The sequence below is a fragment of the Salvia hispanica genome, chromosome 5 (assembly GCF_029641045.1).
Source record: "Salvia hispanica isolate PSC_SH4W2 chromosome 5, Shi_PSC_v1, whole genome shotgun sequence".
Classification (NCBI taxonomy): Eukaryota; Viridiplantae; Streptophyta; class Magnoliopsida; order Lamiales; family Lamiaceae; genus Salvia; species Salvia hispanica.
In genome coordinates, this window is record NC_142696.1 from 19,381,179 (window position 1) to 19,405,054 (window position 23,876).

The 23,876-nt window shown below is 38.8% G+C and overlaps 2 protein-coding genes and 1 pseudogene across 3 annotated transcripts; 2 read left to right on the forward strand and 1 right to left on the reverse strand.

Annotated features, from left to right (window-relative positions):
• Positions 1–331: 331 nt before the first annotated feature.
• On the forward strand, positions 332–2,636 carry LOC125190869 (11S globulin seed storage protein Ana o 2.0101-like; annotated as a pseudogene). The gene is made up of 4 exons (XR_016130531.1): positions 332–638; positions 705–946; positions 1,663–2,115; positions 2,189–2,636. The product of XR_016130531.1 is annotated as an 11S globulin seed storage protein Ana o 2.0101-like (transcript).
• An 11,366-nt stretch (positions 2,637–14,002) lies between these two features.
• On the forward strand, positions 14,003–16,685 carry LOC125187721 (malate dehydrogenase). Its single transcript, XM_048084348.2, has 7 exons — positions 14,003–14,162; positions 14,834–14,992; positions 15,119–15,294; positions 15,523–15,800; positions 15,896–16,031; positions 16,109–16,220; positions 16,370–16,685. Exons 1-7 carry the CDS (start codon positions 14,120–14,122, stop codon positions 16,462–16,464), a joined length of 999 nt encoding a protein of 332 aa, XP_047940305.1. The 5' UTR covers positions 14,003–14,119; the 3' UTR covers positions 16,465–16,685.
• A 265-nt stretch (positions 16,686–16,950) lies between these two features.
• On the reverse strand, positions 16,951–19,811 carry LOC125187720 (low affinity inorganic phosphate transporter 1-like). The gene is made up of 3 exons (XM_048084347.2): positions 19,747–19,811; positions 18,279–18,831; positions 16,951–18,182 (listed from the first exon to the last, which is right to left on the reverse strand). Exons 2-3 carry the CDS (start codon positions 18,792–18,794, stop codon positions 17,136–17,138), a joined length of 1,563 nt encoding a protein of 520 aa, XP_047940304.1. The 5' UTR covers positions 18,795–18,831; positions 19,747–19,811; the 3' UTR covers positions 16,951–17,135.
• Positions 19,812–23,876: the final 4,065 nt, after the last annotated feature.

Genomic DNA, 23,876 nt, shown 5'->3' on the forward strand with positions numbered 1-23,876 from the left:
GTGAAAAAAGATTTACTAATATTTATTTTTGTAAATATTAAGAGAAATGGAAGTGAAAAGGTTTTTTGAAGAATAATTTATTTGTTTCGATTCATTTGACTTGCAAGTGTGAATGTGTGTGTAACTATTGGAAAATAACATTATTTTAGCGTCAAGGCAAATGTATCATCAATACAGAAGGGACAATGTTATAAAGCATGCAGAAAGGAACAAACAAACACACATGCACGACTCTCAAAGCCAAGTGTATGACCGACTCTTTTTACGTGTCGACTCGCACCTTCTATAAATTGACCTCGCTTTCCCTTGTCCACTTCCCACCCGCAATCAAGCCATGGCTAAAGCTCTCTCCCTCTCTCTCTGCCTCACCTTCCTGTTCCTCCTCCATGGCTGCTGCCTAGCTCAATCTCAATTTCAAGCTCAACAGCCAAGACCCAATGCCAAATCCAGCACCTCACCGCCCGCGACCCCACCTTCCGCTTCCAGTCCGAGGCCGGTCTCACCGAGTACTGGGACACTTCCAGCGATGAATTCGAGTGCGCCGGCATCGAGTTCGTGCGCCACCAAGTGCACCCCAAGGGGCTCGTGCTTCCCTTCTACACCAACGCCCCTCGACTCACCTTCATTGTCCAAGGCGAGTCTCTCATTTTTACTACTTATTTTTTTTTGTCTTAGTAATGTTTGTGGTGCAATTGTTTAGGTAGCGGGATTTTGGGGACTGTGATTCCGGGATGTGCCGAGACTTATGAATCCGAGTCGGGATCGAGCTCCCGGGAAGGAGAGGAAGGAGACCGCCACCAGAAACTGAGGCGGATCCGCCGGCGACGTCATTGCTTTGCCCGAGGGCATCACCACCTTCGTTTACAACGACGGAGATGCTCCCTTGACTTACGTGTCCATGTTGGATATTGGCAATGACAACAACCAGCTTGACTTCAAATTCAGAGTAACATTTTCAACCATATACTAGTACCACTCTATAGTATTGCATTTCACTCTTATAGTTGTTTTTGTTAGTTTTAGATTATTTTGTTTTTGTTAGTTTTATTTTTTATTTTTAATAAACGTGGAGCTCTTTCAATGGTGAAGAAAATTATATGCATTTAAGACTGATTGGATTTCGAAATTCCCGGAAAAAGAAAATGGTATGCATTTAAGACTGATTGGATTTCGAAATTCCCGGAAAAATTGGCTCGAACTAAGGCTGCTGCATTGGACTTCAGTTTTGACATTTTGTACCTTTTTAAAGTATTTTTTTTGTAATATTTCAACAAACACGTCAAAATATAAAAAAATGTACTCCCTCCGTCCCAAGGTATTAGACCAACTTTCCTTTTTGAGATGTCCCAACATATTAGACTCATTTCATTTTTTAGCAAAAAGCATCTATCTTATTTTATTCTCCACCTACTTTTTTCTCTCTTATCTCCCCTACTTTTTCCCTCTCTCATACTTTACTCTCTCCATTTTAACTATTTAAATATCAATTCCTTAAATCATGTGCCCAAAAGAAGCGAGTCTAATACTCCGGACGGAGGGAGTATATAATATGTGATTTAAGAGCATAATTTATGTATATGATTGACATTAAAAATAATCCAAATCTATACCTTAAAACATGCAATGGTATGCAATAGATGATAATGAGAATGTTTGTTGCAGAAATTTGTCCTTGCAGGAAACCCAGAATCCATTGAAAGGCAGCAAGGCATGCGTGGAGAGACAAGGTACATGAGGGGGAGAGAAGGCCAACAACAATCAAGAAATATATTCTACGGCTTCGACAATCAGCTTCTAGCAGAGGCTTTCAACACGGAGCCAGAGCTGATGAGGAAGCTTCAGGGCAGGAACGACGAGAGAGGCATCATCGTCCTAGCCGAGAAGCTGAGAATGGTGCTGCCCGACGAATACGAAAGCCAAGCACCAAGACGAGGCCGGCCCTACAACGGCTTGGAGGAAACCTTCTGCTCACACAAAATCAAGCAGAACCTCGACCACCCCACCAGCGCCGACCTCTACAACCCCCGCGCTGGCCGCATCAGCAACCTCAACAGCCTCTCTCTCCCCATCCTCAACTACCTCCAACTCAGCGCTCAAAGAGGAATCCTCTACAAGGTAATTCATTAGTATCTTCATTTGCTTCGAAAAAATTAAAACAATTCTAATTCCCTAACATGTTAATCAACAGAATGCATTCGTGGCGCCACAATGGACCACAAACGCCCACTCCGCCTTGTACGTGACTAAAGGAAGTGCTAGAATCCAAGTGGTCGGATTCGGAGGAAGATCGGTTTTCGACGGAGAGCTGAAGGAGGGGCAGCTTCTGGTAGTGCCGCAAAACTTCATTGTGGTGAAGAAGGCGAGCGACAAGGGATTCGAGTGGATCAGCTTCAAGACCAACGAGAATGCGGTGCACGCACAGCTCGCGGGCCGCCTCTCCGCCATCCGGGCAATGCCCAATGAGGTCCTGATGAACGCATTCGGCATCTCTCGGGACGAAGCTAAGAGCCTCAAGTTTGGGAGAGAAGAATCCTCTCTCTTTAGCCCATCGCAGAGATATGCATAAATGATGCTGTTGTTCTAGACCTCTACGTTTTATTATGGAGTAATAAATCTGTGAATTTTCGTTTGTCTTACTCACCTCTTACTTGCACTCTTGCGCACTCGCTTGTTGAATAAGATCAATACGTGAAAAAAATTAAGTACAAGGAGTAATATTTTTTCTTCTTCGACAAATGGAGTAAATACTAAATATAACCTAATTCGTAAAATTGAGAGAGAGAGGGAGAATTTAACATGAATTGATTGAAATGAAATGATTGAAATGGTGAAGTGAAAAATACTATTTCAGGTACCCAAACTATATGAAAATATCATAATATCAATACTAGAGAGAGATATACTATCTCCGTCTTTCAAATTTTGACACACTTTGACCCGGTACGGGTTTTAAGAAATGTAACAGAAAGTGAGTTGAAAAAGTTGGTGGGATGTGGGTCTACTTTTAAAGTATTAGTTTTGTAATAAAATGTGAGTATGAATGAATTAGTGGAATATGAGATCCACTACCAAAAAATGGTAAAAAGTGAAGTGTGTCAAATTTTCAGGGACCGATCGAAATAGTAAACTGTGTCAATATTTGGGGGACGGAGGTAGTAGAAAATATCATACTCCCTCCGTCCGCTATTGGGAGTCTCATTTGAGTTCGATACGGGCTTTAAGAAATATAAAGGAAAGTAGATGGGAAAAGATAGTAGGATGAGCTAGTGGAAAGTGAGGTTTATCTACCATTTATAGTAAAAGTAAACCGAGATTCCTAATGGTGGATGGACTAAAATGGTAACCGGGACTCCTAATGGCGGACGGAGGAAATACCCAGTATCCAAGTACTCCAACTTTATGAAAGTCCAAAAATGCCCTCCAAGTCTTGATGGCATCTTCGATGAAAAAATACACCAGATAGTAAACTATAAGTAAGATTAACTTCTAAATTCAAAGACTACCCAAGATATTTTTAAAGTTCTTGGATTATTTTTGTTCAACCTTGAAAGTTCAGACACTAATTATATAGTTCACTTTTTTATTATTATTATTTTGACGAATAATTTGAATCTCTGAAGTTCAGTTTGAATTTTGAATATACATTTAAAAGGTTTTTATGGTACTTTTAATTACATCGGTTATAGGTACTAAGTAGAGGTCCCATGGTTCTGGAACCGGCAGTTATGGTTCGGAACCGCCGGTTTCAATTTTGGAAATTGTCGAATCGGAACCGAACTGCGATGGTGTTTCACGGTTTCGATTTCGGTTCCGAACAGACGGTTTTTGGGCGGTTTTTTACTGTTCTGAACCGCCGGTTTTTTGCGGTTTCGGCTTGGTTTCACGGTTTTCTGGCGATTTTTCACGGTTTCGATTCAAAAATTTTTGAACTTGAACCGAACCACGGTTCAAAAATCGACGGTTTCGGTTTGAGTTAATTCTCACGATTTCGGTTCGGAATCGTAACCGACGGTTACGATTTCGGCTTTAACTGCCAGTTCGGTAAACCTTGGGCATGTCTAGTACTAAGTGCTAGGAAAAAACGTGTCGTCATGAACTATTAATTTTAATATGGAAATTACGTCATTAAGAGACATATGGTGTACGAGATTACATAAATTCACACAAATATAATAAGGTTCTTTTCTTGTCCCGCTTTCCCAATTTAGAAATGATATCAAACACTCGAGAATGCAATCATATTGTTTCCCTCTTCCTGTAATTACAAGAGTGAACTACCTCAGAAGTTCGTTACTTTTCGGTTGTAACACTGCAGGTCCCTAATAAAAAAAAATATCGTTAGATGACCCTAACGTTAAGCATAATCACGAATCATGTTTTTTAGTCATTTTTCGGATGAAAATGCCAAAGTGGCTTAAAGGGCATTTTTGGCAATCCCTAAATTCGCTGACATATGAATTCTGTCACATTTATGTCAGCAACTTCCTATGTGATATCCTAATAAGTTCTGATGTCCAGAGCCTTTGTCCTAGCGGTAAGAAGCTTAGACATCAATGTATGAGGTGCTAAGTTCGGGCCCTCTTGACATCAGTTATAATTTCCTCCTTCATATAGGAGTTAATTTTTTTTTAAAAAAATCCTAATAAGTTCTGATACTTCATATTTTGTCAACATTTTGTACACAAATTTTCTTGTATTCCTCTATTTCTAGTTAGTGGTAACAATATACTGGTTATATCATATAGGAAATTCATTGAGAAACAACAAAAATATGGAAAAGTGAAGTTATTTATGAAATGAAATCTGAATCAATAATACACAGAATAAAAAATATTTCATATTTAATTGAATGATACAGTATTATTTTCTTGAAACACCGACATTTAAAATATTTTTTCATTATATATTATCGAACTAATTTGTTAATGTAAGCCTAACTTTAAGACGATTTTATATTTATTAATATTTTATTTAGAATTTTAATTTAGTTCAAACTAAAATTTTAACATCATATTAATATTCAATCTTCATATATAAATTTGCATAGTTTCATGTCATTCATGATAAAATTGAAACATGAGTAATATTTTGAAAATATTCAAGCATGTGACATTAGATATTTAATCCTTGTAGATTTTTTTTATTAATAATAGTATCTGAAACTAAGACAATGTAAATTTATAAATTAATACTGCAAAATTGGGATACTATTATAATAAATAAAATCGATCGATAAAGCAAGGTAAAAAACAAGTTAAATTAGAGGAAATAGAAAACATCGAAAAGTACCTGAAAATGAGTTTTATAAGAAAGAAAGAGTCTCGTTTTATTATTTTCATATTAATTAATGCAGATAATGATAAATATGTATATTATAAAAAATTAGAAAGTATAAATAATAACAAAATTTTAATTACGTATGAAGTACTAGAATTTATTTGAAAATTACATAAGAAGTTGATGATAAAAATGTGGCGGAAATCACATGTCAACAATATAATGGAGAGACAAAAATGCCCTTTTAGGCCTGAGGGTATTTTAGTCTGAAAAATATGATTCGTGATTATATTTAACATTAGAGTCTTTTGGCGCTATTTTTTTGTTTGTTAGGAACCTACAATATCACAAACTGAAAAGTTAGGGACTTTTGAGATAGTTCACTCCAATTACAAAGGTGGTAGTACTATCACATAAATAGGTGGTCATGAAAAGTTTCAGGTTGAAATTACAAACAATTTCTTTTAGTTAGAATAAATAATTATAGGGATATTGACATCTAATATCATGAAACTTTTAAAAAGTTGGGTTTTTCCCACGAACTTTAAAATTGGCAAATAATATCACGAACTTTACCCTTGTTTTTCCACGAATAAAAAAATTCATGTTATTTTAATAGATTAAAGAACAATTTTGGAGGGTATGCTTCAAGAAAAACTATCTTCAAAGATTGAAAAACTTGAAGCTTTCAAAATTGTTGTCGAGAAATTACGAAAACAAATCCGTATCATAATATTATTTGTGGGAATTTTTTTATTCGTGGGAAAAAACAAACTCGGGGTAAAGTTCGTAATATTATTTGCTAATTTTAAAGTTCGTGGGAAAAACCCAACTTTTTAAAAGTTTCGTGATATTAGATGCCAATATCCCATAATTATATTAGTATCTTTATATTTAAAAAATAGAGAATTTAGAAGACATTATGAATTTTAATATGAAATTTGTACAATAAATAATACTCGTATTAAAATAGTATTAGTAGATATTGATTTTTACGTAATATCAAAAAGTAATGTATGAAAAAGAATAATATAGAAGAGAGTCGTATATAAGCTATTCTTTTACTTACTTTACTTTCTCTCTATTCTAAATTATTATCATTTTTGCAAAACAACGTCCGAATTGAAGCGTCTCACTTGTAATGAGATTTATATAAATGTGAGAGATAACTTTTTCCAAAAGTAGGGTGACATTTTTACTGGGACAAACTAAAATGGAAAGTAAAACATCTTTTATGAGACGGAGGGAGTATTACCACTGTTAATTAATTACTATTAACTTCGTCCTCCAATATGCTTCCTACTTTGATATGACACAAATTTTATGAAATCTACGGAAAAATATGTTGAAAAATTGATGGAATGTGAGTCTTATGTTACTGTAATAAAATGTGAGCAAATGTATTGGTAAAATGTTGAGTCCGCTATCAAAAGTTATAAAAATGAAGTGAAATAGGCATTTAACTAACGCCTCAAATCAACCGCCATCATGTAGCTAATTTTTGGGCCTTATTACAACCAATGAAATTAACTAGCCGCTTGAAAAAGCAGTTGTAAGAGCATCTCCAATGGTAGGCTAGCGACCGGCTAGCCGATTGACGTGGCTAGCCGGTCGGCTAGTCGAACCATTGGAGTAGGCTAGCGCCAAATCGGTAAAAAAACCGGCGTGGGCTAGCCGATCGCGTGTGGCTGGCCGATGCGCTGGCCGCCATTGTGGCGGTCCGATCGGCCAGCGCTATTTTTTAATTTTTTTTTTACTTTTTTTTAATTTTTTTTTAATTCTTTTTTTTTTTTAATTTTTGAAAAACTATATAAACGCGATTTTCTCTATCTCTAAATTTCTGTACAAGAGCAACATCTAGCGATAGACAACAACAACTAACCCAATAAAAAACTAAGACCTATAACGGATTCAAGGCATACTAACATTTTTTAATGTATTTTTTTAATAAATTAGTGAGGAGTAGAGTGGGGCGGTGGCTCGTGTGTGGAAGCCCAGATTTTTTTTATTATGTAATTGTTTTGATTTTTAGTTAATTTACTTTTTTTAATTTAAATAAAATTAATGAATTTTCCCGTATATGTCTCGTAAATTTAATTCGGTAATTTAATCGTAATTTTAATTCCGTAAATGTAGTATATTTTGAATTATTTTTATTGCGACTGGCCTATGGCTGGCCTAAATCTGATGTGGCAGGTGGATTTTTAGTGCTGCTGACGTGGCAGGGAGAGAGAGTGGCTGGCCTAATTCTGCAACAATTTTCCCCCCTCTTTTAGAGCATCTCCAATGGTACATAGGCCAGCAATAGGCTAGCCATTCTCTCCCCTGCCACGTCAGCAACACTAAAAAATCTACCTGCCACATCAGATTTAGGCCAGCCATAGGCCAGCTGCAATAAAAATAATTCAAAATATACTACATTTACGGAATTAAAATTACGATTAAAATACGGAATTAAATTTACGAGACATATACGGGAAAATTAATCCATTCCATTAAAAAAAATTACAAAGATTTTAAAAAAAAAGTACATGATTTTTTTTTAAAAAAAAGGGCTTCACACACGAGCCCCGCCACTCTCTACTCCTCATCGCCGTCGCCGCTGCCGCTGCCGTCGCCGCTGCCGCTGCCGCCACCCGTGGTATCTGAGCCCACGCCGGAACCCACTAGCCGTGCCCTCGCGATTTCCAAATTAACCCGCATGCTCTCGAGCATCGAGTGAAGAAACATCTTCTTTGTGGGGTCAGTAGCGGTCCTCCAATCTTGGAAGACCTTGTACATCTGATCCCGCGTACGGTTACGCAAATGGAGAGTGTACTCGAGTGGGGCGGGTGGGAGGGCGGAGGACTGGACCTCGCGGGGCAATAGGGGGGATCCGCCCCTCGCAGCCTGTTGCGCCCGCTTCTGTCCAACCGGGTGGGGGCGACCAGCAAATGAAGGAGGGGATGGAAACTCCTCAGTATCCGGGGGGAGGTCGTGGGATCCGCCGTTGCTGCCGCTGTAGTCGCTGGTATAGTTCAGCCTCTGCTTCTTCGGCCACCCAGCGTCGCACCCCGCCCAGAACTTCTCGGAGTCCTTCAGCAACAAGAAGCACTCCCAGAAGGTGAACTCCTTAAACTTCCCCGCCAAGGGGAACTGACTCTCGGCTATCCTCCGGGCGTCGTCCTCATTCTGCCCACTACTGAGCTGACGGAGGGCGTTGGCGTACAAATTCGCAAAACGGCCCACCGCGGCCCTGATGCGCTCCCACCCCTTCCGGACCTCCTCCCCGCTGAAGTCCTTCCCGTGCGGGCAGTGCCTCCTATAGGCAGCTCTGATCTTCGCCCACATGTTGACGACCCGCTGGTTGTTCGCAACCTACGGATCGTCGCACACCTCCAACCACCCCCTGGCCACCCCGGCATACTCATCCTCCGTCCACTTCCTCCGGCCAGGGGTGTCGTCAACAGCGGGCTGCGATGACTTGCCGACCGCCTTGGCCTTCCCTCTCGTCTTCTTCTTCGGCGCGGCCCGCCTCGCTGGAACGGGAGTATCCGGATCCCCGAGATCGATCCTCATATCATGCAATGACAGAAGGTCATCGCCAGTGAACTGCGTCTCCACTGGGGTCGACGTGTGAGACGAAGCTGTCAAAAAATCAAGCGAGGGACGATATACCGTGTCCCCTCCCGGTGACCCCTGCATCCCCCCCTGCATCCCGGGATGCATACCGTGCTGCACCCCCCCTGCATCCCGCCCTGCCACATCATCCCCATCATCTGCTGCTGCATCTGGGGCATACCCCCCCATCCAGGCGCTGACTGCCCGCCGCTCCCCTGCCCCCCCGCCCGACATCGCCCACGGCATACCCCCCGGCATACCCCCATGGTTCCCCCCTTGCATCCCCCCCGGCGCACCGGCCATCATCCCCATCATCTGATTCCAAGGGATGTTAAACCCCGGGCCCATCTGCCTGCCCATCTGCCCCCATCCAGATCCCACAGGTATCGTGGGAGTCTGAGATCCACTCGTCGCTGGACTGGACTCATTGTTGTGATCCATCGCTCGATGATGCTCTTGTACAGAAAGTTAGAGAGAGAGAAAACTCGTTAAAACAAGTGGTGCAAATGAAAATGAAACGAAAATTGCGTTTATATAGGTTTTTTTTAAAAAAAAAAACAAACAAAAAAAAATCGGCGCTGGCCGATCGGGCCGCCACAATGGCGGCTAGCCGATCGGCCAGCGCATCGGCTAGCCCACGCCGATCCGCTCGCCGATTTCGCGCTGGCCGCCTCCAATAGTTCGGCTAGCCGATCGGCCAGCGCGAAGAATCGGCTAACCGGTCGCTAGCCGACCATTGGAGATGCTCTTATAATTGTAATACCAGTACAGTATTATTTTCTTTTTAGCTACCTTCATTCTTCTTCTATTTATTAGGTGCAAAAAATTAAAGTTAAATGTATATATTATAATAGAATAAAATATTATTTTTGTAATGATTTTTAGATCGTATTGGTATTTTAATCTAATATGTGTATTTGTTTTCTAAATAAAAAATTAAAATATCATATCAAAATATGAAAAATTGTGAAATGCGTTATCGCTGATTTTCGGATTCATTTTTGGAATCACTGTGGACGCACCGAAGGACGAACTAAAATAGAAAATTAGGGCATGTAATAACACCGTTTAATAGATTACCATGATATGCGTTGCCAAGTGTATTGATCTAAGGTTACAAATAATGGGGCTTAAAAACATACTTAAAACTCTTAACTTGATTTTATTTCCACCAAAGTTCATTTGTATATGAGTTATAATAGTACTCCCTCCGTCCCAATTAAGTTGAGTCAAAACTTTTGGGCATTGAGATTATAAAATTTTATTGAAAAGTAGGAAATATAAGAAGTGATGATAGAATAAAATAAAAGTGATAGGATGTTTTATTTTTTATCAAAAAAGAAAATGACTTAACTTAGTTAGGACATCTAAAGAGGAATATATAACTCAATTTAGTTGGGACGGATGTAGTATCTGATTGTCATATTCTTATTCCCCGTATCCGTATATCCTTCTATTATAATCATGCAAAATAAAATCAAATACCTCCGTTGGGATAATTTGCAGAGTATTAGAATTTTCAATGTTACTAAATTTTGACTGATCAATGTAATAACATTTCCTAGCATACGACTCAAATAGCCAAAATTGTTGCATTTATGAAATCATGCATGTTTTGACTTTTGAAATTTATTAATATTTGCTAGCAAAATATCCAATCTATAAATTTTTGCACTCAAAAGTCCATCTAAAATACAATAATTGAACCTCCTTTAGGGCACTTGTCCGAATATGAAAGTCAACACGCAAAAATTCATAACTAACTCATTCGAAGTTGCAATCTAAAATTTCCAAATTTATAACATTAAATCATGAACTTAACTAATTATTATTTAATTAGATATAATTTAACTACACATACGGTAAACAAACAATAGACTCCACGATACATTAACACTTAAAGGGCATGCATGTGTAAGAGAAGGAGAAATAGCTATGTATAAATTTGGTAAGCAAGTTGATATATGAGAGTCATAACCCGTTCACCTTCTTTGATAGAAAACGAATAGAAATATATCTTGGACTGATTTGGTCTAGTATGGCCCACATAATTGTAGATTGTTACGATCCATTCGGTGATCAAGAATAGTGGGCGATTTTGATTTTGTGCATTATTTAAAAAAAATACAAAACTGCGGACCAAAATAATTCCCCTTACTCAAATGTGAAAACTCTCTCATCTTCCCACAAATTATACACCTTCAACACCCAGATCTCTCTCTCTAGCTACATACCAATACCCGCTCAGAGACTCGGAGAGGTCAGCGATAATTCGCAGGTGTCGAAGCTGCTAACCGTGTCGACGTCGTTCAAGGAGGGCAGCAGCAAGGATTCGTCGCGGCGGAGGGCGTCGGTGCGGCCGGTCCTTGACGGGGATGAGTTTCATAAGCTATTATGGGTCAAACAATATAATGACAGAATTGAATATCACCAATTTCAGATGTTTTGAATCTGACGTATATCTTGTGAATAGTGCGGGCCCAGCTATATAACTAGGCCCGACTTGTTTTTAAACATGAAAAGTGAACACTAGGAATTCTCCAGTTTTGGACCCTTGTCTGGGTATTTAAGAGAAAGTGAGCCCCTCCTAAATATTTATAGAGAGACCATGTTTAACACCTCCAACATCTTCTAAAACATTTCAATTTTTTTTAAAAGTATTTCTAACATTTTCTAAAACATTTATGAATCTCCAATATCTTCAGAACATTTTAAATTTCTTAAAAAATTATAAAAACCAATATCTTCTAAAACATTTTAAAATTTTCAAAAGATAAAAGGTAACAAATGGCTTTTATTACATTTTAAATATTCCAAAATGTCACCAATAACAAAGTGACCTTTTACTATCCCAGCGTAGTCGCAAATGGTATCGGATCACCTACCAGCGACGGCGGAAAGAACCCCGGCAACTGAGGCACCGGAAGACCCGTACCCCCACCCCCACCGGCATTTGCGGCGGCGTCAGAAACAAGTCCGGCACAAGCGGTGGCAGGAAGGCAATTCCAGGCAGCGGCGGAGTGTCTGTTCCCGTGGTCGGCGGCGTCAGCCATAGGAAGAGCGGCGGCGGCGGTGCGGGAGGCGAGGGAGATGAAACCAGCGGCGGTGGTGGCTATGCCGGGTCCTCCGCGGGTGCTGGCGGAGGGGATGGAGTTGGCGGCGGCGGGTGGGGGGAGGAAGGAGCGACCGGAGGAGGGAAGGGTATTGAGGGAGAGGGTGTTGCGGGTGGCGGGTTTACTACTGGTGGAGAGGATGAGACCGACGACGGCGAGGGGATTAGAGGCGATCGCGGCGGAGAGCAGCGGGGGAGAAAGGGATTGTTGGCGGAAAGGCCATTGGCCGCGGTTTCCGAATAGGTATGAATAGGTATTGTAGATGATATATTACTATTTAACGAAAATTTTAATCCTTAATTTTATATTTAGCAAATATACACATGGCACTATTATATTGGTGGGATATAAATGATGTAGGAAATTGTTCATTTTAAAGAATAAATACATGGCATTATTCTATTGGTGGGGTAGCAAGTGGTGTATAAGATGGCAGAGGTGATCCGTTCCGCCTTGCGATAGCTTTTTAAAATTCATATGACAATATTACGTGTTAAAAGGTTACATAAGGTGTTCATATATAATATTAGGTTATTTGATTGACAAGATTTTATATTTAAGATTAAATATATAATGTGTTTGGATAATGATATTGAATCTTGCAACTTAATCTCAGATAGATAATTATATAATAATTTGTCATAGTCAGCGGCGGAACTAGTAAGGGACAAGCCCCCGCTCGCGGGGGCTTGCCGTTGCCGAACACTGTATAATTCTTCCGAGCTTGGGGCGGAAATTGAAGAGAGTACATATAATGTTGTTCTTGTTGTACGATTTTTAGAGAGATGGGGAAGAAGAAGGGAAGAGTCGCTCTGTGAAATAGAGATAGAAATAGATATAGAGAGTTAGAGACCAAGAAAGAGAAAAGAGAAAAGAGAATTGAAATTTGGAAATGATGTCTAGTCTCTGACGCACTGTAGTAAGTTACTTTTTTACAAGCAATAATAAATTAATTAGTATTCCACTTTATATTTTACTCAGATTAAAATATTTTAGATTTAATACTTTACCTACTGAGTTATGAAATCAGAATATACAGAGTATAAATCAAAATATACTAATATCGTCATAATAAAAAAGCATATTACAAATATCTCAACAAAATTTGCAACATTAGAATTTTTTGAACAGTAAAAAAATGATGAGGAAGGCATTATCAAATATTATAAACAAATAATTATACTCCCTATATTTTATACTCATCTTAGTATTTCAACATTGCACGTGACTTTTGTCCAATGGTTGAGTTTGGAAGATTAACTATTTAGGTGATTGTAAAGTAATAGAAATGGAACTACGATTGCTTGATTGCTCAACACAAACTCATCTCTTTTTTCAAATTTGACTATTCTCGTAATCTTAAAACAATACTCCCTTCATTCGTTATTAGAAATCCCATTTAAGTTCAGCATGAATTTTAAGAAATATAAAGGAAAATGATTGAAAAAAGATAGTGAAATATAAGACCCAATTTTATATATTAGTTTTATAATAAAATAGAGTTGAATAGTGAGGTGTACATACCATTTATAGTAAAATAAAGTGAACCAGGACTCCAAATGGTCGATGAACTAAAATAGTAAAGCGGAACTCAATGGTGGACGTAGGGGGTATTATTTATTTGAAAATTATTTTTATTATTATTTTATTATTTTATTTTCAGCACCGGCTTATTTGATTTTGTGGTTCCGCCACTGGTCATAGTCATCTCCTCTAACTAAAATAATCTCACACTTAAATTTTGGACAAATTATTATATAGTTATAATTAGTTATGACAACAGACGACACCTAAGAGTATTATCTTTTATAGTTTCTGATCCACTTTACTAAAATATCAATTTGCATTTAATGATAATTACTATCAACTCATTTTCATCAGAATTTTTTTAATAATACTAGTAGTACTTTATTTCTAATGAACAGATAAACGAAAATGAAAATTTCCAATCTTGACTACAAATGACGTGGCAACGACGTCGTATCTACTTCTTCCCTTGGCTCTGTCTAATTTTCTACTGATAAATATCCTCACACTCTTTCACTCTTTCTTCATCTCTACTCCTCCGCTCTCTCGAAACACTCAAAAAGCTATCTTCGTTCCCATCGATTCTTCAGTTCATAGATCTAATGGCCAAGGATCCAGTTCGTGTTCTCGTTACCGGCGCTGCTGGTATGAACTTTTTTGATGTTTAATTTTCGACTGCTCCGATTTATTCGTTTTCACTTTATTTTGTGGAAGATTTTATTTGTATACATCTGGATCGGCGTTTTCAGTCGATTTATTCGTCAAATTGTTAGTACATAATTTCGATTTGAAGCTTTTTAAGTCGATTTTCCTGAGATCAGTGATCTGCTTGTATATGATAACTTGATGTTTATTACTTATTTTTTCATGAATTAAGTGGACGTCCAGATGAACTTTTGCTTCCGTTGTTAGTTTAAACGTGATCTATAGATAGGACCTGTCTTGCACAGTGTTTTCAGATTTGGTTGTATATTTTATTTTGGTGAGAGCTACAAGATCTTTTTTTGCTGATGTGATTTGAGGCAACACTAAAAATAGGAAGTGATCCCTAACATTTTCACTAGATTCTTATCTATTGTGATGCTTACCTGAAATGATTTATCAATTTTTGATAGTGTGAACGCAGTAAAATGAATTATTAATATGAAACAGATCTAGGAAGCAGTCCTGTTAATCCATTATACTTGCTTCATCATCGAAAATTTGACCTTGTTAGCATTCATAGATTGTTCATCTCATATGTACCAAGTTATACACTAAGTTGATGATGCAGTTTGGAATGGTCAAATATTAACACTATTTCTTTTGGCTTTCAGGGCAAATCGGATATGCTCTCGTTCCTATGATTGCTAGGGGAGTTATGTTGGGCGCAGACCAGCCTGTGATCCTCCACATGTTGGATATTCCTCCAGCTGCTGAGGCACTTAATGGTGTTAAGATGGAATTGGTGGATGCAGCATTTCCTCTTCTTAAAGGTTGATTTTCTTGATAGATCTCTACACTTTGCTGTGTATCATTATATATCAATTTGAGTACTTAAATGATTCATTGTTTCAGTTGAAAGTTAGGCATTCTTGATTCATATATATTTTTGTTATCAGGTGTTGTTGCCACCACTGATGCTGTTGAAGCTTGCACTGGTGTCAATATTGCTGTGATGGTTGGTGGATTCCCAAGGAAAGAGGGTATGGAGAGGAAAGATGTGATGTCCAAGAATGTCTCCATCTACAAATCCCAAGCTTCTGCTCTTGAGAAGCATGCTGCTGCTAACTGCAAGGTGATTACTCATCAGTGTTTAAACATGGCAGAAAAAATCTGCAAAGCAAAAACAATGATGACTATTTGAGAAATGTATCTCAGTATAGCATGTTTTCCTCTCAGGAAATAAAAAAATAAATTGTAAAACGGTGGAAATAACTTTTAAATTTTGAAGGGAAATGCATTCGCTGGAAAAAGGTTGTAGATGTTTTCAGTTATAACTTATAATCCTTGTCTTCACTAACAGGTTTTGGTTGTTGCTAACCCTGCCAATACCAATGCGTTGATCCTGAAAGAATTTGCTCCATCTATTCCCGAGAAGAACATTACCTGTTTGACTAGATTGGACCATAACAGGGCTCTTGGGCAGATTTCAGAGAGATTGAATGTTCAAGTATCCGATGTTAAAAATGTCATTATTTGGGGAAACCACTCTTCAACACAGTACCCTGATGTCACTCATGCTACTGTAAGCACTCCGGCTGGAGAAAAGCCTGTCCGTGAGCTCGTTGCAGATGACCAATGGTGCTAAGATCTTTTCTATATAGAATTTATATTTTTGGTACTTTATGTAAGACTTCTTTATTGACAACCTACATTGCTTTCCATCACATTCCTAGGTTGAACACAGAATTCATTACCACTGTCCAGCAGCGTGGAGCCGCTATTATCAAGGCGAGGAAGCTCTCTAGTGCACTTTCTGCAGCTAGTTCTGCTTGTGACCATATCCGCGACTGGGTTCTTGGAACTCCAGAGGTTTGCATTGCTTTATAGTACTATCATTAATCACAAAATTTATTGTACTTATCATCATCTCATGTTTTTTCTCCCAGGGAACTTGGGTATCAATGGGCGTATACTCTGATGGTTCATACAATGTTCCTTCTGGGCTCATTTACTCCTTCCCAGTTACTTGCAAGAATGGAGAATGGTGCATTGTTCAGGGTGAGAATATGAGTGACTATCATTTCAGTCTAGTTAATATGTTCGAAAACTTCACATACAAACTAGGAGTAGTTGTTTTTGTTAAATTTTTCAGCAGAATAGATTCTAAAGAACTTTTATCTTGTCTTGAAATATTTGTACATTTTCAGGTCTTTCCATTGATGAATTCTCAAGGAACAAGTTGGATTTAACTGCTAAAGAGCTCAGTGAGGAGAAAGATCTTGCGTATTCATGTCTGTCTTAGTTTTTTTTGCCCCATATTGCTCGATGGCTCAGTTGTTTTCCTTAGTATTCGTTGCAGTTTTAAATAACGCCATTGTCTAGTCATCATCAATGGTGAAACAACTTCATCGCAGTTGTTCAAGTACTTTTGTTTTTGAGGGAGTTTTCATATTTATTGAGACTTATAAATTTGTGGTTCTAGAAGATTTGTCTATTATTAATGCAAATTGGTTTTTTAAAGTATTTTACTTATGCCACATAGGAAAACATAAAGAGTATGGTTTCTATCACTTTCTAAAACAGGAGTATCTATTACTGTCATGGATTCATGGTTGTCCCTTGATGAGGACCACGATCATGTTTCATATATAGCCGTGGCTGATGACGTGACCTAAAATTTCTATAAACACATTTACACCTCATTTCTCTTACATCGCCAACTCTAACTACCTTCGCTTCCTCTATGTCGTTTGTATTTTATCTACTCAGAAAAATTAACAGTATACTGTATACAAACTCGATACGGAAATTAAAAATGTAAATTTTTCTGCAAACATAAACACCAATCTCATAATTAAATGAGAGCCAAATTACAAAATCTTCCAAACTAAACCAATAGAAAAACGCCTTCCAACTACATCAAAGCAAATAGTACAAACATACAGACGCATTCAATGAATATCATACTACAGATCAGCTTTCTTCAATATTTTCTTGTGATGCTTCTTCCAGTGATTTACCCTTGGCCTCGGGCACCGCCAATGTGCAAATCATTCCAAGCAAATTAATCACTCCCAGAACAATCAAAGCATTCTTCACCCCAATGCCCGGCGGGAATCCGGCATCCGTCTTGGTCTTGTCTTTATTCTGTGCAGCGTAGAGAAACCCGTAAGCTCCGACGATGGCCCCCGCCTTACCAGCCGCAGCCGATATCCCGTGGCACGTCGACCTCAGCCTTGCGGGAAATATCTCGGCCGGCACCACAAACGTGGTGGCGTTGGGCCCGAAATTAGCGAAGAAGAACGTCAGCGCGTACATTATCACGAACCCTATCCTGTTGTCCTTCTTCGTCCAGTGATCGTAAGGGATGGCGATGGCGAACATGAACACCGTCATGAAGAAGAAGCCGAGCATCTGGATGGCGAACCGCCCGATGATGTCGATGAACGCCACGGTGAACCAGTAGCCGGGGACGGTGCTGCAGAGCGCGATCAGGGTCTGAGCCCTAGCAATCTTGTACACCTCCCCAATGGCGTTCATGGTCTTCGCCGGCGGGATCCACCCAATCGCCGAGAAGACGTCTTTCTGGAATAGGTTCTGGCTGTAGAAGGCGATGTCGAGGAGGAACCACGTGGAGGTGGTCCCGAAGAGATGGATCCCGTGCCGCTTTAAAAACTCCTTTGATAACAACCCGAAGTTGTTTCCTTGAGAGATCTTTTCAATTTTCTCCTCTTCGGCCTCAATCTCAACGTTGAGAACCCGGCCCATGTCCTGCGCTGCTCTGGCCGCGTTCTTCGCGACCAGAGCAGTGTAGCGGGCGGTCTCGGGCATCTTCATCCGCCAGTAGAAGGTGAGGGCGGCGGGGATGGCGCCGAACATGAGAATGATCCGCCACACGTAGTCGGCCTGGGGCGGCGTGGAGGCGGCGGCGTTCTGCTCGTAGGAAGGGGAGTGGTAGGCGTGGTCGAAGGCGGCGGAGACTATCAATGAGATGATGCCGCCGAAGAGGATGCCGAAGCCCTGGGCAGAGCCAGAAATTAAACTCAGTAGGGCCAAAAATGTACATAAAGCAAATAATTTAAAAATTTGAAGAATAATTAGTATAGATGTCCTTGCCTGCATGGCGAAGACGGCGGCAACGAAAGCGCCGCGGGTTTTCTTGTTGGCGTACTCGGCCATGATGGTGGCGGAGAGGGGGTAGTCGCCGCCGATGCCGAAGCCGAGCCAGAAGCGGAAGAAGCAGAGGGTGGTCATGACGCCCTTGGGGGAGTGGCCCAAGGAGAGGCCGGAGGCGATGGAGCAGACGATCATGATGAGGAGGGTCATGCCGTAGACCTTCTTGCGGCCCATCTTGTCGCCGAGCCAGCCGAAGAAGAGCTGGCCGGCGAGGGTGCCGACGAGGGCGACGCCGGTGACGGAGGAGGAGACGCTAGGGGGGAGAGTGCCGGGCTTTAGGGAGTTGGCTTTGGTGTAGTAGATGCGGCCGAGGAGCTTCGAAACAAGGGAGATGCTGAAGAGATCGTAGGCGTCTGTGAAGAAGCCCATTCCGGCAACCACAATGGCTGTGAAATGGTAGAGTTGGGTTTTGGCAACGTCCAGTGCGTTAAGCACTTCTAATTGCTGCCTACCCATTGTTTTACTACTTCTCTTTCTCTTCCACTAGCTACCACTGTTTCAACAAATTAGACATGGTCAGTAATGTTGAACTTGTATTTGGATTCAAGTATATGATCGTTATAACATGTTGAAGAAAATAGTTATTAGTTGGTACAACAATTATTGAATAAATTAAACAAGGTGATTAAGTAGAATATAAACGGAGTTCAATTAGTAGTGTATAATAATAAAAAGTCAAATGTTCTTTCTCCAAGATAATGTAGATTATCGGATGCGTTATAGTAATTTTATATAACTAGCATGAAAATGGTGTAATTACGTAGCTGTGCTTCCAATTGAGTCTAAGTCTTCATCAAGTTACTTAAGTACAGTATAGATTATTTGAGAATATAAACCACAACCGGATTCTACTCAACTCCAAGTGATTATCTACGGTCATTCAATTACGGAATCTACTCCTAAGATTGTAACAAAAATAAACCTTTATATAATTTGAAACCAAAAAATTGAGACGCAATTACTAGTGAAATTTAGGATGCTAAAAAAAGCGTCCCTTAGTTGAAGACAAATTATCTTAATCTTTTGCTATTTTTTATAATGCTTGTAAGTTGTACCTGGTCTCTAATTTTAGTTGGGACACATCAATAATAAGAACACTTAATGCTGCGTTGGTGGTATGATTCGACACACAAATTAGCGTTTTTAATAGCATTAAAAAATATTATTATCCTATCTTTTTGCCGTAGTGCCGGCTCATAGTAAGAAAATATTCTTAGCAACTTAAGCTAAAACTGTAAATCTACAAGAGAAATACGAATCTGAAACCTACATCTAATGCTAGAAACAATACAGCAACATGCATCAATATTGTAACCAATCTAATCATGTGTAGCTAATTTCTCAAAATGATGAAAATGCAGCTTTCTGATTAAGGAAATGATTACTGAATTGATGGATTGAGTTGTACCTGGAAGTAGATGGCCGATGGAGGAGAGAATATGAGTAGAAGGGATTGGATAATGGTATTGAAGATTAATGGCAATTATATAAAAGAGTGAGTTGAGCTGCATACATGTGAGTTGACATAATTGGCAATATTAATATAATTAATGAAGAATAATCTCCGGCATCTAATGGCATATACCCTAATCAGGTCAACTCTATGATTGCCTGTCATAGATATTTTACTTCAACGTTCAAACATGTACGTATCATACCAAATTAATTTCACATTAATAGTTTAATCATACTTAATCATGTTTGCATATTTGTAAACAGTCTGTTGCAGCTGCAGATAGTGACATGCATGGATAAACCTAGCTGCCTGATAACCAACTTTATTTACTTCCTCCGTCACATAAAAACATATTCACTTTCCATTTTCGTCCATCTCACAAAATTATATGCATTCCATTTTTAAAAAATTATTTCAATTTATTACCTTGTATATCAACTTATTTATAACTTATAGTACTACCATTAAACACTAGTAACAATGTGAGTCTCATTATCCACTAACATGCACTGCTTTACTATCTTCCTTCTTCTCTCTCTTACTTAACCAATTTTATCTTAATTCCCGATCCATATTAATTGCCCATATTTTTATGGAATGGATGGAGTATTTATTTCTGTTTCAAAGATAAATGTTTTTGTAATTAAGTCTCAAAGTAACTAGACCGATACAAAACTGAATTAAAGTTTACAAACTTGAAAAGTAAATGAATATGCAAACTTTAATATTGTTATATACTTTCCACAAATTGAATCTGAATATTTGTTGATATTGCGATACTTCATGAAAAACGATATCATTTTAATGAAGCGTTGTTACGTCAAAAGTGATTTTATATTCAATTTATGAAAAAAATTATACACCATATGTCCCGCATTAACTGCTCCGTCACGAATTTTAAGAAATTGTTTAACTTAATAGAGAAGAATAAGAAAAAAGTTAATGAATTGAGAGACTTACTTTTTTACTTCACCAGTTCTTAAAAAAATAGTCTTATTTGTGGAAGACACGAGTTTAATAATAAATTGATAAAGTAATAAAGAGGAGAAAAGTGAGTAAAATAAGAGAGAGGAGAATCGTCCCATTTTTAGAAATTAGATTAATTTTATGGATATCCAAAAAATGGCCAAATGAGACTTTTTTTTATGAATGGAGGGAGTATAAATTTATAATAATTATAAGTAGAATTAGTTAGTAGAATATGTGGTTCACTTATCAAAAATAATAAAAATAAAATGAGACAATTAATGAGGACCAGATGAAAATGAGATAATTAATGGGACAAGAGGGGGTAATAACAATAAATTTGCTTATTTATTCTTAATTTTCAAATTTGTCCATAAAATCAAAAGGTACCCATAAATTATGCTCTACAGGTCTTCCTACAAACGATTGATTTCTTTTGACCGTTTGATTTAAGAAAATGATATATATTGAGTTACTTGCAGAAAAAATAAAATAGAAGAAAGAATAAAATATGAGAGATAATTAAATAAAGTAAAATAATATTTTTTTATAAAAAAGTAAAATTAAAAAACAATAATAAGAGAGTAACTAATTACCTTTTGGTAAAAATAAAAATTAATCCTGGCAGTAGAACTTTAAAAAATTACTTATATGACATAGAGACTACTCCATGGCAACTGTGATGTTAGATTCAATTTTAAAACTATGTTTAGTTTGTGTAAATTTTATCATAATATTTAAATTAATATATTTGTATTCAACTTTCAAAGTTTGTGTGCGAAGTTAAAATACAATGAAAAATTGAAAATTGTACACTTAATTAATTCCATTTGAGGTTTGGTCTACATAGACAAATATTACTATATTGACAGCTAATTGATTTAATTAAATTCTATTTAAGCTTTTGTCAACCTAGCAAGTTAAACACTATTAATATTTGTGCAACATGCCTTCAGTTTCGGTGAATGTTTTAAGCTAGGAGTAGCACCCTCTCGGTCTCCATCCACGAAAATAATCTTATTTTGTCATTTTAATTTTAAATATCCACAAAAAATAATTTTCTTTTTAAATATAAAAAAATTTTCTCTTATATTTTATCCATTTTTCTCTCTGAATCTCTCTATTATTTTATTTTCTTTTTCTACTTATCTTTTATTTAATAATTTTTTATTAAAACCAATGAATGACGGGGAGAGTATTTTATTAAAAAGTCAAAGGATTGTTTAATTGACCCTACTTTGCTGCTTGAATGATATGGAAATTGTTTTTTCCTCCATCCTTTCTCAAGTTTAAATATAAATAAATTTTTCATTGAAGAATAATACAGGAATAATAAAGCCATCTGCAACAGGGATCTCTCCCACCCCATTTGATACGGTGAGATACCGTATCGATTTTGGCGACGAGAGATCGCCGGCGTAGGGAAGGTTCGTTCGCGGGAACTTCCCGTCGAGCAGCCTTAGGTTAACCCTAACTAGGGTTTTGGACGAAAAAAATAGAGTGCAAAAAATAAATACGGAAATTAGGTAAAGTTTTGTGTATTGATTTCTTGAGGTTTCAATGCATATAACTCCCTATTTATAATTCTAAGGACCCTAGGTTTGGTTCGACTCGATCATTCCGAGAAAGAACCAACAAGAAAACCCGAAACGGAGCTTATAATATGCTCGACTCAAAAGTTCCAAAATTAAATAATCCAACAATAATAATAAAAATAATAAAAGCCAAAAATTGCTATAACTAACGGGAAAAAAAATCTTTGAACCAATCTGGCCTCTTTGACTGCCTCGATGTTCTTCTCGGCCCTTCTACCACGCTGCCCTATTCATCGCTGCTGTCCTCCGGAGGCTCTTCCCTAACTTCCGATACATCCTTGGGCTGTTGTGGTGTGGTATCCGTATCAACCCCTCCCCTGTTATAAAGCTCCTTGTCCTCAAGGAGTGACGGAAAATGACGCGCCATAACATCACGTGGCTCCCATGTGTCTACCGAATCCTCCTCGTCAGACCACCGAACCAACAACTTCTCAACCGCCTTACCATCCTTCAATGCCACACGGGACTCTAGAAATTGCACGGGCAAATGATAGAGCATCCCGCCACGAACTCCTGCGGCAGAGATACCATAACGCTCTCTGATGTCCCCTCCACAAACGGACGAAGCAAACTAACATGGAACACATCATGGATACGCGATCGCTGCGGTAGCAGACGATACGCCACCTGTCCAATCTTCTCCAACACCAGTTTGGCGGAGAGAGGCTTCGCCACCGAATGCTGCCTATACTGCTCCAATTTGAGAAGGAATTTATCACCAACCTTAAATTGTACGTCACGTCTGTGCTTATTCGCAGTATCCCACATTCTCTTCTGCGCACGTTCCAAGCTTTTCCTCAAATCTACCGATAAAGCCGACCGTTGGGCAATCAGCTCCGCCACTGCAGGTTCCTCGCGAATCCTCCCTGCTGAAGGCTTTACCGCGACAAGGGCCGGCGGTTCGCGACCATAGAGGGCCTGAAAAGGCGAAATGCCTATACTATCGTTGTGGAAACAATTTAACGACAGTTCCGCCCAAGGAAGAAAATTTTCCCATTTGGATGGCCGATCTGCAGCAAAGGCGCGCAGATATTGTTCTAAGCCTCTATTACGCACCTCGGTTTGGCCATCAGACTGAGGGTGATGGGCCGTTGAAAACTGCAGCTTTGTACCACTCAAGCTCAACATATCCGGGCACACATCGCCAAGAAAAATAGGGTCACGATCCGACACTAAGATCTTGGGAAAACCATGGTGTTTAACCACCGTTTCGATGAATAAACGGGAAACGCGCATAGCATCAAATCTCGCTAGCAGCGGGACAAAATGAGCATACTTGGAAAAACGATCTACCACCACCATTATAGTTGTATACCCTTTTGACAGCGGCAATCCCACAATGAAATTCATCGAGACATCTTCCCACACCTGCGCCGGTATAGGTAATGGCTGCAAAAGCCCCGTTGGCTTCTGTGTAGACGTTCAAGCCCCACATGTTCGTCGTCTGACAAGTTATACACGAGGCTACAAAGGCCTTCACATCTCGCCTCATGTTTGGCCAATGAAAGTAGACGTTCAAGC